Source organism: Melanotaenia boesemani, chromosome 8 (genome assembly GCF_017639745.1).
Source record: "Melanotaenia boesemani isolate fMelBoe1 chromosome 8, fMelBoe1.pri, whole genome shotgun sequence".
Lineage (NCBI taxonomy): Eukaryota > Metazoa > Chordata > Actinopteri > Atheriniformes > Melanotaeniidae > Melanotaenia > Melanotaenia boesemani.
Window position 1 is genome coordinate 1,909,877 of NC_055689.1, and position 18,236 is coordinate 1,928,112.

At 37.9% G+C, this 18,236-nt stretch overlaps 1 protein-coding gene across 2 annotated transcripts; it reads left to right on the plus strand.

Annotated features, from left to right (window-relative positions):
- Window positions 1-8,901: 8,901 nt before the first annotated feature.
- LOC121643866 lies at window positions 8,902-17,554 on the plus strand. Of its 2 annotated transcripts, none has more exons than XM_041991450.1 (10): window positions 8,902-9,555; window positions 9,782-9,859; window positions 10,405-10,539; window positions 10,712-10,846; window positions 10,932-11,000; window positions 11,102-11,196; window positions 12,469-12,595; window positions 16,250-16,367; window positions 16,442-16,518; window positions 17,320-17,554. In XM_041991450.1, the coding sequence occupies exons 1-10, from the start codon at window positions 9,277-9,279 to the stop codon at window positions 17,428-17,430; spliced, it is 1,224 nt and encodes a 407-aa protein (XP_041847384.1). In that variant the 5' UTR covers window positions 8,902-9,276; the 3' UTR covers window positions 17,431-17,554. The 2 variants fall into 2 exon arrangements, with proteins under 2 accessions (XP_041847384.1, XP_041847385.1); XM_041991451.1 differs by having other exon boundaries at window positions 9,785-9,859.
- The last annotated feature ends 682 nt before the right edge of the window (window positions 17,555-18,236 follow it).

Genomic DNA, 18,236 nt, shown 5'->3' on the forward strand with positions numbered 1-18,236 from the left:
TTTTGTGTAACTGACTGGATGTGTGTGATTCTTCATTCTCATTGGCTGAAACACGAAGAGCACATAAACCTAACTTCGATCAAAACATCACAACTTTCTCACAAACTTTAACCAAAATACAGAGACGATTTAATCCGAAAACAGTTTTTTTTAAAAATGGTTTTTATTTTCTTCCATTTTCTTATTTATATAAATGTTGTTAAATTGTTAGCAGAGGATAGCAAAGAGAAAGAAAGATTGTTTTATTATTTTAAATCGACCTTTTCATTGCAATATTTCTATTGTCATGAGGTAAAACCACAGAGGATAGGTCAGAAAAGAAGAACCAACAATTCCTCGCAACATCCTGAAAAGCCCGAATATGAACCAAACCAAATTAACTGCTCAGATATGACAGGAGAGGAGGACAATAGAGTGTGGGCATGTTGGTGAAGTAGAAAATAATTAGGAGAATAAAAATAAGTGACAGTGGGCTCAGTTTCCATTCAGCCTCTTCCCTTTCATTCTCCTGCAACAAGGCAGGGCAGTGTCCACGGAGTCAGTGCCGAGGATGCAAACATAGCAAGGTTAGGTGTTTGTAGCTTTGTTACTATCTTACAAAGATATGCCGGCTGATCTGGGAAATCCATGAAGCAAAGAGGATGACAGCATAGGCCCAATATGCTGCAAGTAAGGGTCCCAGACCTTGTAGAAGGCATCATCTTTCTTGAACATCTGACCAAAATATGGTGTCACATGCACTCCCAAGTACGTGAAACCGATAGGAGACCAGCGGAATGGGAAGGGCATGACCACATCTGGAGCACATCTTATCGACCCCAGGAGCATGGCCACAGATTAAGCAAAGTTAATTTTATATTACAAAAAGGTACTGAATGGTGAGACTACCTCAGTCAGGCAAAAAACAGAAGTTTTGGGTTGCAATAAATGTATTAAAATGTCATCTGCGTATAAGGTCATTTTATGTTCTGTTTCCCCAACAAAGATACCAGAGATTAGAGTGTTTTGTCTTATTGCTTGGGCCAGCGGCTCAATAGCAGTATCAAAGAGCAGGGGGCTAAGGGGGGTGCCCTGCCTATTCCCATGATGAAGGGGGAAGCTGTCAGATTTCAGCTCGTTAGAACCGGGGCAGTCGGAGTACTATATAGAACCTTAGTGCAATTCATAAAATTATCGCCAAGGCCAAATTCCTCCAGAGCGTAGAACAGACACGACCATTCGACCCAGTCGAATGCCTTCTCTGCATCACAAAACATCATGAGGGCAGGGACCTTACAGTTCTGGGATAAGTGAATAATGTTGAGGAGCCTCCTCACATTATCACAGGAGTTCTGGCCCACTATAAAAACCAGTTTGGTCCTCCTTGACTATGCAGCAGAACCTTCTCTAGGCGTAAGGCCAACATTTTGGAGAGCTGTTTTTCAGCCAGAGTTAAGTAGAGCTATCGGCCTGTATGAGGCGCAGCTATCCAGGCTTTTCCCTTTTTTAAGGATGAGGGAAATGTTGTAGTTGTAGTTTTTGAGCCTCTGTGATTTTACGGAGTCTCAAATCTGCACAAAAGTGATGCATTCGGGTCGGGGCATCGTCAGGCTGTTCTGAACTGTAAAGGTCTGTAAAGTGATGCAAAATTTTTATTAATGGTTCTAGTATCGAACTCTAACACCATTAGAGTCATATAATTTCTGCCTTGCAAATTTAAGGGACTGTTCAGAGTCCTGAATCAGAAAAGTATTCAAAGCAGCATGTGCAGTTAACAGTTCCTTAAACAAACCAGGGTTTGAGCTAGATAAGTGATTTTTCTCCAATTCAGCCAGCCGGGGTTCAAGAAATTTACGCTGACCATCCATCCCATGCCTCTCGGATGCAACAAATGATCTAATTGGTCCACGTGAGTATGTATAGGAGAGAGCATTTATCTGTGGATGGTGAGTTGATAGAATAAAAAATCTTGAATTCTGAAGTAAAGAAGATGAACTTGTCTTCAAAGAGATAAGGTTGAAATCTCCAGCGCTGTGAAAATGCCGTGTCCTCAGCGAAAGAATATACCAAATAAAGGGGGGCAAGGTCTGATAACACAATGTAGTAAGGTAAAGTTAGAAAGATATTCACAGATTCAAACTTCCGGGATCAATAAATCTTAGCTGAGACGTTCTTAAAACACAAACGATGCCTATGTGCAATTATAATAGCATAAACTACGAGCTACAAGGACCAAAATGTTGATTTTTTTCGAAAAACTGCCGTCCTCCGCACTAGACTCACAACATTGATCTCTATGCAAAGCCTTCAGCCGGGCGAGCGTCCGGGGACCGTCTGCAAATTGCAATACCACATTTTGATGCTGCAAACAAAATTCAATAACTCCACTGTTATATAGTATAGACACTCCAAACTCACTACACACATCAATGGCCTCCTCATGATCATACTACAACAGCTTTTTATGGAAAATTTACTTTTGCATAATTTTGATGATTTTTTATTGTGATTAATCAATGATGATGCCAATAATGATCAATAACTCCACTCTTATACAGTATAGACACTCCAAACTCACTACACACATCAATGGCCTCCTCATGATCATACTACAACAGCTTTTTATGGAAAATATACTTTTGCATATTTTGATGATTTTTTTATTCGTTTTATAAATAATCGATTTTATTTATGAATAAAATGTTTAAATAGTATCGGAAATGGTGCGATATGCAGTAAACAAGATTATTAACTTGTTGTTGATGACAACTGACTCATCAGCTGCTTTAGGACATTCCTCCTGGGTCTATGCGCAGAGCGGAGGCTGGGCTAGCGTGCAAAACATCCAGGAGCCATGCGCTCCCCATGCGCAAACCCCGCTGGGGTCCCTGGCAGCAGGGACATACCAGAGGGAGCTGGCACACCGATCAGTAACCTGTTCACGCCTGCCGAGAAACGATAGTGCTGAGTGGGGTGACATTGGGCTCAGTGATAACGGGGGTGGTGGGAATGCTTAAGACAGATGTATTTTTAAAATAAATCATTAATGACTTGTAGTAGTGCAACCGTCCGGGCGCTCTTGGCCATGGTTCCCATCTCCCTCGCCTTCATCCTAGTCATCCTCTCCTGTTGCCACGGGCTCCATGCGTGCACTGTCAGGTTGTGCAGCAAGGCAGCAACTGCACGGCGCTCGTTTTCGGGCCACCACTTGACATGTGGAGGCATCGAAAACGCAGCTACCATCCGATGATATGGCGAGTGAAAGCTGACACTGATTCCCTGCCTAAGGAGACTGACGTGTTACGTGTGCGTGTGATTAGCAAGGTTACACCTACCAACGCCTGGATAACGTCGCCACCCATGAACGTCTGGATAACGTCGCCCCCCCCATTGAACGTCTGGATAACGTCGCCCCCAATGAACGTCTGGATAACGTCGCCCCCCCAATGAACGTCTGGATAACGTCGCCCCCCCATGAATGTCTGAATAACTTCGTCCCGTGGGCCGAGCGTCGTTATCATGTTGTTGATTGATCCCAATCAAGAGTACGCCGTTTTTTAGGTATGGTATTAAATGTATGTTAAGTATAAATAAAGTAGTTGTTTCAAGTTTAATAACTGTTTTCTGAAAACAATGACATTTTGATCGCTACTCTGCTCAGGCAAATGCTGGACGACACATATGCGATGAACCAATCAGCTTGCAACATTAAGACAATTGGCCAATGGCAGAGGGCCGTACCAGGATCTCAAAGTGTTAGCGGCGAAGTTTTAATATAAAAAATAATTCGTTTTATTAACTTAATTTTGTGTCAAATTGAAGGGTGAAGTGTGGAATAATCAGGTAATTAATAATGTCTGTATAAGATAATGATGAATCCTCGGATCCCTTCTACAGATAATTTCAGCAGCTAAAAATTGCCATGCCAAGACAAAGTTGGACTCTGCCGGGAACAGAGTTGCACTTAGGATGATAGTTTCTTAAAAAAAAAATTCAACTTGACGTGTATATTATGTAATGATTAATAATCCGCTCAAATGGAGGTTTACAAGCATCTAGAGTGTAACTTGATCTGCCTGGTAACCTTTCAAGTGATTAGTCACATCTATTTATAGTGTTTGCATTTCAAGTAATGTCACATTGTTTTTGCCAATCCATATATGTATACCTCAGTTATCATGTATGGATCCAGTTCAATCGAACTTTATTTCAAAACCACTTTGACAACAGAAAATAATTGATACAAAGTGCTGTGCAATACACAATATTCTGAATAAAATTAATAAAATACTAAAAGACCAAACTTAAACATAAAATCATAAAGGTGACTTAGGAGGTGTGGAATGCCTATGCGAAACGATAGCTTTTTAGCAGGCTGTTAAAACCAGTGAAGAAGCCAGCCTAACAAATATGAAATATGAAATATAAAATATAAAAACATCAATTCTGAATGCATGTAACAAAACAGTAAGTTTGGTCTGGACTCTGGTCTGGACTAATTGACCTGAGTCTTTGGATCTAAGAGCTCTGCTAGGTTTATAATCTCTGAACACATCACAGATGGATTCTGGGCCTAAACCGTTCTGGGATTTATAAACAATCAGAAGAGCTTTAAAATCTATTCTATGACTGACTGGAAGCCAGTGTAAAGACTTTAAAACTGGTGTGATGTGTTCAGATCTCTTAGTCCTGGTTAAAACTCTAGCAGCAGCATCTGGATGAGCTGAAGATGTTTAATGCTCTTTTTAGGAATTCCTGTTAGAAGACCACTACAGTAATGAATGAATGCATGGATGACTTTCTACTACTATAGAATACTACTATTTTAGAGCATAGGCTATAAAATAGTAGTTTCATCGGACAGCCTGCCTGATTAACTGCATGAAGTCATTTTTTATTTCCCCGTCTAATACATGTGTTAGTCAGTGGACTCAGGCTAACTACAGAGAAAGATGTTGAAATCCAGAAAATGAACACCTTAAAAAGGCGACTGTGTGCATGAGATAATGGGACAGCACATATGGATAAAGTCACTTCAGCTTTTTTTAACAGCTGAACCTGAGACCTGCACAACCACACATATTCACCTAAAGTGCTATCTACTGGATAATTAGAATATTGTGGGGGAATTTGAAGTAAGAGTATTTTAATCGCAAAGTAGCAGTTTCAAGTAGAAATGGAATTGGGGGGATTCTGATTGGTTCAACGCGTAGGAGCGTCCAGCATTTGCCTGAGCAGAGTAACGATTAAAACGTCACTCTTTTGTTTTCATAAATCGATTATTAAACTTGAAGAAACAACAACTTTATTTATACTTCCAGGCGTTCATGGGGGACGACGTTATCCAGGCGTTCATGGGGGGCGACGTTTTCCAGGCGTTCATGGGGGGCGACGTTATCCAGGCGTTCATGGGGGCGACGTTATCCAGGCGTTCATGGGGGGGGCGACGTTATCCAGGCGTTCATGGGGGGGGCGACGTTATCCAGGCGTTCATGGGGGGCGACGTTATCCAGGCGTTCATGGGGGGGCGACGTTATCCAGGCGTTCATGGGGGGGGCGACGTTATCCAGGCGTTCATGGGGGGCGACGTTATCCAGGCGTTCATGGGGGGGCGACGTTATCCAGGCATTGGTGTGTGCAAACAGAATTTGACACGTATTTTTGAGGTATTCCGCCACTACGTCGCCGCCACCAGACGTCCATTTTTTGACGTCGCCGCTACGTCACCGCCCATTTGGCGTTAGCAATCTAGCAAAAACCCATTGAAATTTCAGACGTCCAGGTGGCGACGTGAGGGTAGGATGTGACACGTCAGTCTCCTTAGGCAGGGAATAAGTGTCAGCTTTCACTCGCCATACCGATGATGCGCTCCACGATGCCTCTGACCTAGCGGTGCGTCTCGTTGAAGGCCTCCCCGTGATGGTCTATCAGGGTCGGCTACAGTGAAGAGATATGGATGCAGGGGACAGCCGCTGTCTCCCAGAAGTCGCCACTCATCACTGGAGGCTGCGCCGACACCTGACCGCTGGAAAATAAAGGCGTTGTGGGTGTTTCCTGCATCCACTGCGTCTAAAATGACCCCTTGGTGGTCAGTCATCACCTGGCATCACACCGGTGCAAGGCTTCAGCAGTCATGCTCAGCACATGTTCATTTCCTTCTTCTGTTTACCCACAGATTCCACCAGCATTATGAATCTCCTCCAAACCCGACTGAATAGGCCAACTTTTGCGTTCCCATGCAAAAGTATTGCGAGCGCACGCAACAGTATTGCGTTGGCACGCAAAAAAAAAAAAAAAAGGCCAAGTTAGCTGGGGGGCTCCGTAGTTTGACGAGACCTCCTGCTACAACTAATAACTACTATATTAATTCGAAGAACAGCAGAAGAGAATTATTAAGTTAATTGGGAAACTTCATCTCAAGTCCCACTCCAAAGATATGTGTAAGTTACTTTTTTATTGCCGTTTTATATGCTTTCATGTTCTGTGTTATGTCGGGTGCGCGCTTTGCATTCGTTGTTGCGCATTGCAGAGCGGACTGCGCATTACACAACGAGCTAATCAGACGATGTATTTGCTGCAGTAACACAATTTAGGCCAGTGGTTCCCAAACTGTCGGGCGGGACTCCTAAGGGGGGCCCAGACATATGTCCAGTAGGGGTTGTTGCGAAAATCGTGGTCTGGTCCGGACCACTGCTATGAGTGGACCAGACCACGATTTTCGCAACAACCCCCTCTCCATATGTCAGTGTGGGCCGCAGCAAGGTTGAATAATCTAGCAAAACCGCTATTTTGCTAGTAGTTTTGCACTTTTCACTGCCAGCAAAACATGAACACATTTTTCTATAAATAGGCCTACTGATGGGCAAAACCATTATCACTCAACTACAGAGATTTCAACTGCCAAAAAATAGATAACAAATAAAAATAATAAAATATTATGAGGCATATCTGTCCCTGAGCTTGATCAGTTGATGGTTAGTCCATGGTGGGTAATGAAGAGAGACCACATTCATAGTTAATCCCAATGGTTAAGTTATAGTCATTTAAATTGACAACTACAGTAAGGAATTTCCCATTTTGGGACCAATGTTTGACAAAGGAATATCTTATCTTGTCTTGTCTAATCTTCTCTCATATTATTTTATCTAATGTATTTCCAATTCAATCCAATTTCCTTTAGCCTGATATAAATAAAAGATTTTTCTGTCCCTCTTTTCATAGCTTTTTAAAGTCACAGAAATGGGAAGGGTGAAAAAGGGACACAAAGCCCAGAGAAAAGACTTGTGGGGACTAGCAGGAGGACTGCAATTTCTGGTGACAACCCTGAGGAGTGTCAATATTGAAAAAAAAGACACAAGCTATTCCTCAGCTATTTGGTCCGAAGTTTCACTTAAGTTATTCGGAAAGGATGAAAGCAAAAACCGTCACTGGTTGTGGGTCATTTGGACCAAAAATAGATGTGGGGTGAGGGATTTTTTTCAACAGAGGGAACAGGAAATACATGAGGAAGAGTCAGAGAAGGAAAACAAAAGGAAACAATGGAGAAAGTTGCCAGTCTTACCGAAGAAGTTTGTGATCACTGTGAAATCAAAAAAATGGAAAAGAATTGCCCCGAAGCCAGGCTCAACAAAACTGAGGCAACAATGGACAACTGTGTTATATAACAGTTTCAGAAAAATAAATCCATGCTGTACTCTTTCCTTTAAGAGTCAACATGTAAAAGCACATAACAGCCGTAAAAGAAATAGTCCATATTTAAATGTAAGTGCAATCTGCACATTCCCTTCCTGCATCGCCAAATACCACTTTAAAATGAAAAAGGAGCCAGTCGGAGACAACCTGGTAAAAATATGCGTCCAACAAAAAGGCAAAATAACGCACAAAACCAAGGAAACAAAATTACGCCCATCAACCAAAAACAAAAGGGGAAAAATTGCTAGAGCTCTACATAAAGGTGTGAGCAATGTCTATTACAGTAAACGTAAAAAAACACCACAAGCCGAAATAATGTCAGGGAACATGACTCGGAGTTTGAATAAAAATGTTCTCAAAGTCATCAGTTCAGAGTTTAAAAAAAGCAAACGAATCCACGATGACGTCTTTATGGAGATGTACTTAACCCAAAACATAATGAAAGAATGCCATTCTAGATTTCATCAGATGCCCGGCTACATACAGCACTTTCAGGTTGATCCATTCGGATTGCATATGTATACGGAAACAGGACTCAGCATACTTGTGCAGCATTTACGGAAAAGGACACCAGTGACACTACACCTGGATGCAACAGGAACTGTTGTATCAAAAGTACCTGGCCAGACCAAAAGAGTCCTTTATTATTCACTCACACTTCCTGGAGGTGGTCGGAATGTACCTCCCCTCCCTGTCTGCGAAATGCTGACCAATGAGCACTCTGTTCCCCCGATAACATTCTGGATCATGCAGTTCTTAAGGAAACTTTCCCAGTACACAAAAATCAGAATCCATCAGGTAGAAACGGATTACAGCTGGGCACTGCTTCAAAGTGTTCTTCTGTCGTTTAACAAGGAGAACATGGCCAACTACCTGGACAGGACATTTGATATTTGTTCCAAAAGGAAGACATGGAAACAAATACAAATGTTCACTGTGCTGCACATGTGTGCTGCTCATGTAATCAAAGCTGTTGCACAGTCAATAGGTAGAACAACCCAGGACAAAGGCTTGAGGGAGTTTACAACATTTGCATTTGCAAGGTTGCAAAACAGCACATCACTGACCGAAGCACTGCAAATCTTCCGCTCTCTGTGTACAGTGTTGATTGCGAAACACACCACAGAAAGAGTCGTCAATCATCTCAAAGTTCTGCAGGACGTCATAAAAGAATGCGAGGTGCCCAACATTGAGCAAACCAACAAGCTTCAGGACTCCCCCTTTGATCATGAAGAAGATGAGGAACATCAAAATGCGAACACAATTATTGGGAGATCGCCTTTCAGTCGTGCATTCAAGAAGGTCCTGGAGGAGGTTCAGGATGATGTTGCAAATGATGAGGAGTCACCACCCGAAGAGGACAATCCGTATTTCTGCCCAGGTATTATTAACTTGCTTTTTGACAACTATCTGGGCATTTTCCCCCTCTGGAGTGGCCTGCTTTTGGGGAACTTAGAAAGATATGCTTCAGACAAGGAAGATATCACCTTTGGGCTCCACAAAACACGTGAAACAAACTGCCATGTGGAGAGGTGGTTTGGGATTGTAAAAAATTCCATCCTAAGAAAACAGAGGCGACTTCGGCCAGGGACCTTTGTGAGAAAAATGTACAGCTCTCTGCAGGGGAGATACAGAGAGCACATAATCTCTAACAACTTCACAGAAAACATACTACTGAAGCCAGTGAAAATGAAAGATATCTCCCAGTCTGAAGAGGGTTGGGCGAAGAGAAATGGAGCAAAGCCCAGTGGACCAAGCTCAAAATTTTACTCAGTTCCAACAAAGGTCCCAGTGCCAAAGAGGGAAAAATCAGCTCAGACCAAGGGCCAAAACACCAGCAGCAATCACCCCATGAACCTCAAACAGTCCAATCCTGTAACAGAGGTAAGATTTTGATAATTAATGTGTTAATGATCAATTATAATGCCAGCCAAGTCTGTAGTCTATGTTAGCTTTCTGCACAAGGACAGATGAACTTTACAGAATGCATAGATTGAGCAAAAACAGTTGAGACAGTGATGTTGTGAATAAGTTAAAAGTATTTTTTTAATTTATGAATGTTTTTCTATGCCTTTATTATACTGACATCTTGCTTTATCTTGTTTAATAGAAGAAAACAAAACAGCACCTTCTAAAGGCCGATCAATCCACATCAACTGTCCCAGACAATGTGGAACTGGACAAACAGGTGAGTCCCTGCCATGTAGCTTAAAGCAAGTTAATTAATGTGAATACCTGAGGTTATAAATACAGTGTGCCAGTAAAATGTCTGTGATGCTAAGAAACCACCAAGTGACTAACTGAACAAGATATCTCACCTGTCACCAAGTACATCACACGCCCTCATCTCCATTGCAACTGAATAAACAATACATAAAACCAGTTATCATTATCCACAGCACTACTTTATTGAAGGTTTTACAGACTACAATAAAGAACACAACTACAAATTATATAAATAAATGTAACTTTCAAAGACTTGCTAAGAATCTGTGATTACATTTTAATAAAATTCATTCAAGTTTCTTACAAAATACTGAGACAAGTAGGAGAGAGTCACTTTCATTTATCCATAATATCCAGAAATAGTTCTGAAACCTGATATTCCATGTTTATTTAGAATGTCTTTAATTTTGCTTTAAAATGTCTATTGGCTAAAGTACAATTTTCAAAACAATAATTTGTTCTTTATAGTCACTTATAATTTTGTACATTTTCTAAAACTATTCACAGCTCTGCACTTTGTGGAAAAAGAAAGACACAGAAGTTGTTGTCTCAGTAATTCCTTCCCAGCACAGAGGAAACAACTTTGTGATCCACCATAGCGAGCTGCGGTCACTTCGGCCACACCAGTGGCTTACAGGCGAGGTACTAATACTTAAAATGTTTATACATGCATACCTATAATGGCTAATACACTTTCTTAAATTTATTTAATTTAATGATACATTCATTATAAATGTTTTCACAGAATTTATTTAAAAGATGCTCAGGATTTCATAATATTCCATTTTTGACTGTATAAAAATGATCTCTTAAGATCATTGAAAGCATTCTACATCACACTGCCAATGTCCTGAACTTGGGGAGCACAGTGTATGTAATGAATCATTACACAACTGGTGTGATCCTCTTTGGTAACAGAGAAGAAATCCAGAGGCAAAGTTTGTCAAAGGTAATTTTTATGTAAATAAATGAAGTATTTATATATTTGAAATTAATGATAATACAGAGAGATCATCAAAGGTGTTATCTTGCAGGTTAACTTTGACAAGTACCATGCAGTTGTGTCATTTGTCAATATTGGCAATGTTCACTGGAAGTTCTTGGTTAGTTATGTTTTGTTATATATGCCACTAGATTTACAAAATTAATCTCGTCACATGCTGATTTATTTTATTTGAAATGATTTTATGTCCTTTTGCTGTAGTATATCAATGCAGCAGACAGCTGTGTGTATCTGGTTGATCCAGCACGAAGCTCCACTGAACAACAAGATTCAGACCTTGCTGCCAAAAGATTCCGGTAAGTAATACAAGTTGGTGAATTATATTTGAGGAAGAGGTAGAAAAAGATCCTGAAATATTAGTGAATCAAAGCACACCTTTGTGAATAATATGATAGTGAAAGATGAACCATTATACAAGCTGATGAAAAAAAAATAACTATGGTATAGCAGCTTTTAGGATTCCCCAGGAAATCAATAATAGGCTAGTAAAAAGAATACCCAGTCATGAAGAGGTAGGATTTTGTATCAAACATGACCTGGTCATAAGTGATCATGGGAAGCTTACAATTATGGTCAAGTACATCAATATCTGCAGTGGCAAAAGAAAAAATGTGGAGAAAATGATATTGGGTTAAGCAGACATATGGACATAGAAGTAGTGAGAACAGTGAAATATTCAAGCAAGATCTGTATAAAAAAAATTTTAGTTTAATTTGTTTTCATGTCATACATTCCCACATACTTTCCATCTATGCTGTTTACCCTTGCCATGTCCGATCCTGGTGATAACACAGTTGTTTTTTTTTTTTGTTTTTTTTTTTGGAGACAAAACCTAGTTTTCACAACTCATTTCCCTAAAAATGCAATCCTTGTTTTGTGCTGGTTGAGCTTTATCAAAGCTCTTTTTTTGTACCTGGCTGTCCTCTTCATGAATTTCAGTCCAGCTAAAATGTTTTATCATAGCATATTTTTTCACATATTGAATATTAGAAAACTAACAACTCGCTGCCAAACATATCGAACAATAAAATCCTCATACAAAAAAGCTTTGAAAATATTTTAAAGAAAACAGTTTTCTTTTAACAATTGCAGTAAATTGAAAACTAACCAGAGTGTCTATCAGAGGCGAGTGTGGAGTACTTTATGAATGTACAGCGTTCTTTTTACATAGGATCTCAATTAAAGGAACTGGGATTTGGATTAGCATCCCTGCTGATATTATAGACTGTACCACAGTCTAAAGAATTCAAATTATGGCTAAAGAGTAATGAACCAACAATGACTATTCTTTCAAGCATTCTTTATGTCTGAAGTGGTAGACTGATGTGGATGAACTTTGTCTTTGACACTGTCCTTGTATTTGCGTATAGTCTTAAATTGCCTTGATCTGCCACGGGCTTCATATGTAAAGCAGTCCATGCCTAATTGTTACATAACAACATTTTTTTATGTTCATTAATATGCATATTCCTAATTAAATAAAAACAAATGCCCACATGCCCAGCATTTTTTAACATTTCAATAAAGTTTCATCTTAATCAAAAATGATATTATTACATGTTTTTCAGTGACTACTTCAAAATGCGGAGGACCTGCCACAACAAGACAGACTGGGTGGATCTGAAACTCAAAGGTGGTGTAATTCAGCACCCAGTTCAGAGGGATGGCAGCAGCTGTGGAGTGATTGTCATTTTGGTACAGTAAACTTAAATTTTGTTTAAATAGTTGAAAACTGAAATCTTCATCAGTATCAGTGTTTTATATAAATCTTTTTTTTTACATGATATTGAGACAGTAAATGTAAATCAAAATTATATGCACTGAGCTTTTACTTTTTTTGCTAACAAGGTAAAACAAAAGAATCTTATGGTTGTTTAGTTTATTAGTTTAGTATTAAGATATTAAGATCTCCATTAGCTGCAGCAAGGCAACTGCTATTCTTCCTGGGGGTCCAACAAAATGTACACAAATGTTAAAAAAATAACCATAACTAAACAAAAACAGAAAAAAAAAACATGAATCGTAATGACCTCCAGATACAAGCAAATGTTCTTCCCTCATGTATACAATATACCATTGATTATTCTGTACCAATAATAATTACAATTATGATAATAATAATGACCATAATAACAACAATGATATCATAATTATGTTAACAAATATTCATACACATCAATACATTTTTATTATCATATAATAATAATGATCATAATAACAACAATAATATCATCATAATTATGATTTCTAATATTCATACAGTACACATCAATTTTCAGCATTTGCATTAGACCAAATTGCTGGGCAGTCGTCGAGATATGACAGTATTAAAGATTGAACTGCTGTTTTTAAGATGTTCGGTATCATAAAAGCTGCATGTCTTAAGATTAATGATATACCTCTTTCCATCTTTGCAATCATATTGTTCATGTGTTTTTTCCATGATAATTTGTCATCAACAGCCACACCCAGAAGCTTGGTGTCATGCACCTGTCTTATGTTAATATCATACATTTTTATCCTTAATATGTTATTATCCTTATTCGAATTTGATGCTATATTCATGCAATTATTGTTTGATAAATTCAAGACCAGTTTGTTTGCTTTGACCCAATTAGCCACACCCTTTAGTTCCTTATTCATAATCATTTGTAATTCATTGTTAGTTTGTGCAGACGTGTAGATGGTTTAATCATATGCATACATTACTATGTTAGCTTTATCTAATATAAATGGTATAACATTTGTGAAAATAGTAAATAATTACTGATCCAGATAACTCCCCTGGGGTACTCTACATATTGTAATTCTGGTTTCAGAGAAGCTGCCATTAAAAAACACAGTTTGCGTTCTATTTGATAGATAACTGTAGAACCAAGTTAGTGCAGACTGCTCAAAGCCATAACAAGAGAGTTTGTCTGGTAGTAGATGATGATCTATTACATCCAAAGCAGCAGAGAAATCCAGAAAAACTACATCGACTTTCTTTTTCATTTCAGTACCTCTCAGTCAATCATCATGCTGACATGCTGATCAGTGCAGTTGATGTGGAGTGAGCCTTTCTGTATACATGTTGAGAGTCACAGATTATATTTTTACTGGATAATTAGTTAGTAATTTATACATATACAAATGTTTCCATCATTTTTCCAAACACAGGTAATACGCTTATAGGACAACTATTAGGCCTAGAAAAAGGCAGTTTCTCATTTTTTGGCAGTGGGATAATTTCAGCTTGTTTCCAAGCTTTTGACATATTGAGGACCCGAAACCTAAATTAATGATATGAGCTAATACAGTAGCAATCTCCACGGCAACCAATTTTAGAAGTCTGGTGTTCAGGCCATCCATACATGCTGGTTTACCTTTATAATTTATTAAAGAAGTTATCTACTTTCTTTATATTTACATTTTCCAGCTTAAACTTAGAGTTTTTTCCATTCATAATTTCATTTCTTATCAATAGATGAGATATATCATTCCTTTGTTTAGACATATTTTCTCTTAATTTTTCTAATTTCGTTATAACATAATTATTTAGATAATTTGCTATCTCCACACTCTTAGTTCTGAATGTACTATCTGCCTCTAGAAAGGATGGAATAGGTCTATTTTTCCGTCCAGTTATATCATTCAAAATATTCCATATTTTTTTACTATCATTTCCTGCTATTTTGACTTTGTTTTCAAAATATACTTTCCTTTTTTTCCTACCTAGTTTTGTAACAGAGTTTCTAAACGTTCTATCGATGTCCCAGTCAATTTTATTTTCTGTTATAATTGCAGTTATTTTCATTTGATCTCTCATTTTTATAGCTTTTTTTAGTTCTTTGTCAAACCAGGGAGTAATGGCATTCCTGACAGCAAACTTCCTCATCGGTGCATGTTGCTCTATTAGAGGCAGAAATAAATCATAAAACTTAGACACAGCTACTTCAGAATTGCTTGTTTCAATTACTTCTGACCAACAGATTTCTTTCACAGCCGTAACATGTAGCTCATGCCTGAACCTTTTATATGATCTTCTGAGTGACCTACTATTGTAGGTCCTGGTCTATTCACCTTTGAATTTCTGAACACTATGATGAGGTTATGATCACTACAGCTAGTGGGCATAGACAAGATCTTATTTCATAATTCAGGAGAGTTAGTAAAAATATGATCAATACAGGTAGATGTCATGGTGCCGTCTTGTTTTACACATATTGTTGGTTTATCTATCATTTGAGTGAGTCCACAGGCATTTGTTGCAGTAAGCATATTGTTTCTTTGTGGACCATTCTGAGAAAACCAGTCTATACTAAAGTCTCCCATGAAGTAGATGTCCTGACCCACAGCAGTAATGTAATCCAACATTTTGCACATTCTTTCCAGGTATTAATTGTTTTCATTTGGTGGTCTAGGTTTCCTGTGCAGTAGATTTGCTTGTAACCATAATAACTCAATGTTATATTACATCATATCAGTTTGTATTTTTACAGGCACATTATCCTGTACATAGAAAGCTACTCCTTCTCAATACATTTCTATCCTTTCTATAAATTTTGTAAACCATTATATCTAGCTCTGTATCCTCAAATGAAGCGTCCAGGTGCGTCTCAGAAATGGCTAATATCTGCAATTTATATTGAACTATCAACTCAGTGACTTCATTTACTTTGTTTCTCAAACTATTTCCATTGATGTGTCCAATACTTAATCTAATCTTTGGTTGTCTGTATTGTGATGTACTTGTGTTAAAGTGTTAGATTACCCTTTGTGTAGGCATACCTTCATAATGCAGCTTATTTTGTAGTACTGGTGCGAGGATGTATGATCAGCCTGTCATGTCGAAGTTTGTCTGACAGGAAAACATATTTATGCAGTAATATAAAATTTATAAATACAGTTTTACTTTTAAGGACCGTTATGATTTTTTATAACCTCAATATGTTAAAACTTTTGCTACTTCATTGGTATTGCATGAAGAATATAAATTTTGATGGAAAATATCTTAAACTACATGCTTACTGTCTATAGTGTCTTCAACAGTCTTAGTATAAAGTAAGTGCTTCCTAATGTCTTCTCTTGATCATTTGTTAAATATTTGCACCCAACAGATGAAACGCTTTTATGTCAAACGTACACAAATCAGCACATTAGTGGCATTGTGTGGTTCTTGCCAATGACATTTTGACACACATGGCAGGATTTGTGGTTGAACCACTTACCTTATGTTTGAAAGAATGTGTTGTGGCAAAATTTGCATTTCATCGTGTTTTCATTGTTCAGTTTCTGACATAAAATTAATGTAACAAAATTATGGATACGGCATTTTCAATTCTTAATTCCATTTTTGACTGTTTTCAGATGGCCAAGGCGGTCATGAATGCATATCCTGACAAACCAGTCATGGCATTTCAGACAGACACAGCAGAAATAGCCAAGAAACGTGAGACATTGGCGAAGGAAGTCCTTGAGGCATCAGGTTTGTGATTGTTCATAACAAACTGTCATGATCTTGTGACTTTTTTCAACGATTGCCACTTTTTTTTGTTGAAGTGTTTGACATGGACAACAACTGTGCCTTATGCGCAATGGCAAAACCACCTCTCCCAGGGCCCTCCATTACTGACTGGGTAAGTTGTGCTTAGAACAGAAAATGGATGACATCAGGCCATCCATCGCTACCAAAACTGAGCAATTTCCACTGTAGAGTTGATGGTAATCCAAGTGTGATTGAAGAATTGAACTTGCACAATAAACTGGTGTTAGCAGTTTTCAGTTGATTAGAAGATTAGATTATAATAATTAGGCACATACAGCATTTTGAAAAATACATTGTTCCATCATAACAGTTTAAGTTGCATGCAAATTAACTTATCAATTTCCCTTTGAAAGACAATGAAAAAATAACCAGACAAGTATCACTAAATCTGATATTTCACAGTTAAATATATTTTGGTAATTAGATTTGGTTTTTTGCAACTCTCATCACTTTGTCAGTTCATTTGTATTCCTTTCAGTATTACTTATATAGTGCAACTCACAACATAAGCCATTTCAAAGCATTTTTAGACAATTTTATAAAGTTATTGCAGTTAAGTTATCCAGATCAAATCGATTACATTAACATTTATGGGAATTCTGTCTCTGGTACATTGAACAAAATGCAGTTATAATCCAAGGCAATATTTAGTTCTGATTACAAACTCAATCAAAAAATGTGCACAATGTTTCTATTATGGCTTTCTGTATACTTCACATCTGGTTTTTACATTAATATTTCTCTGAATAAAGTAAATTTATTTTACGTTATTTTACACACAATTATGTTGAATGGAAAAGTATAGGTATTTGAAAGTTTGATGCGACGTCCACTTTTTGGAATTTCCTTGTTTTCTACATCATAGATTCAGTGTGTGTTTTCTACATCATAGATTCAGTGTGACGACTGTGGAAGATGGTTCCATGCCCAGTGCCTCCAGATGGATGATGCAGAGCTTGCACATGTTTCTAAGGAGTACTGGAAGTGCTCTTTGTGCATTTAATATATTTTTGTTTATTTGTTGTATTTACTTCTCTTTTTGGTTATCATTTTTACTGTATAAAGTTATTCAGACAGATGCATCCAGTCTCATAATAAGACATTTAAAATGTGCACTTATTACAAAGAAATTATATTGAAAATGTGTTTTATCTTTTGTATTTTTGTTGTTGTAAAGGTGTCTGCATTATATAAAAGTGTTCAAAAGTGTTCATTTTAAGTTTCATCTTGATTTTAGATTGCTATTACTACAAAATTGTGCATTAAATTTACAAGTCCTTAAGCCTAGTGATAGTTGTGGTCATTGTGAACATCATTCAAGTCCAATTGCTTTGTCACCTGTTGTGGAAGGGCTGGATTGTAAATATGGCTATTTGACCAGATCGGTGGTATGTTCAGTTTGGTTCAATACCTGATTTTAGATGGCTTTTTCTCCAGATTTCTGCTGTAAAATTTTAGGTCCTTGGACTAAGTCATGGCTGTGGCCATTGTGAACATCATTCAAGTCCAATTACTTTGTCATCTGTTATGGAAGGGCAGAAGTTTAGCCCTAATATGGTTGTTTGACGATAACGCTGGTAAGTTCAGTTTGGTTTAATACCTGATTTTAGATTGCTATTACTCCAGACTTCTCCAGTAAAATTGCATGTCCTTAAGCCAAGCTTTAAATATCTGTTGTAAGTTCAGTTTGGTTTAATAACATTTAAAAATAATCATCAAAATTCTGCAGTAGATTTGCACATAATTTTTCCTGGTGGTAGATGGGGGGTCATTTTGAATAATATTATAATCCAAGTATTTTGTCATACT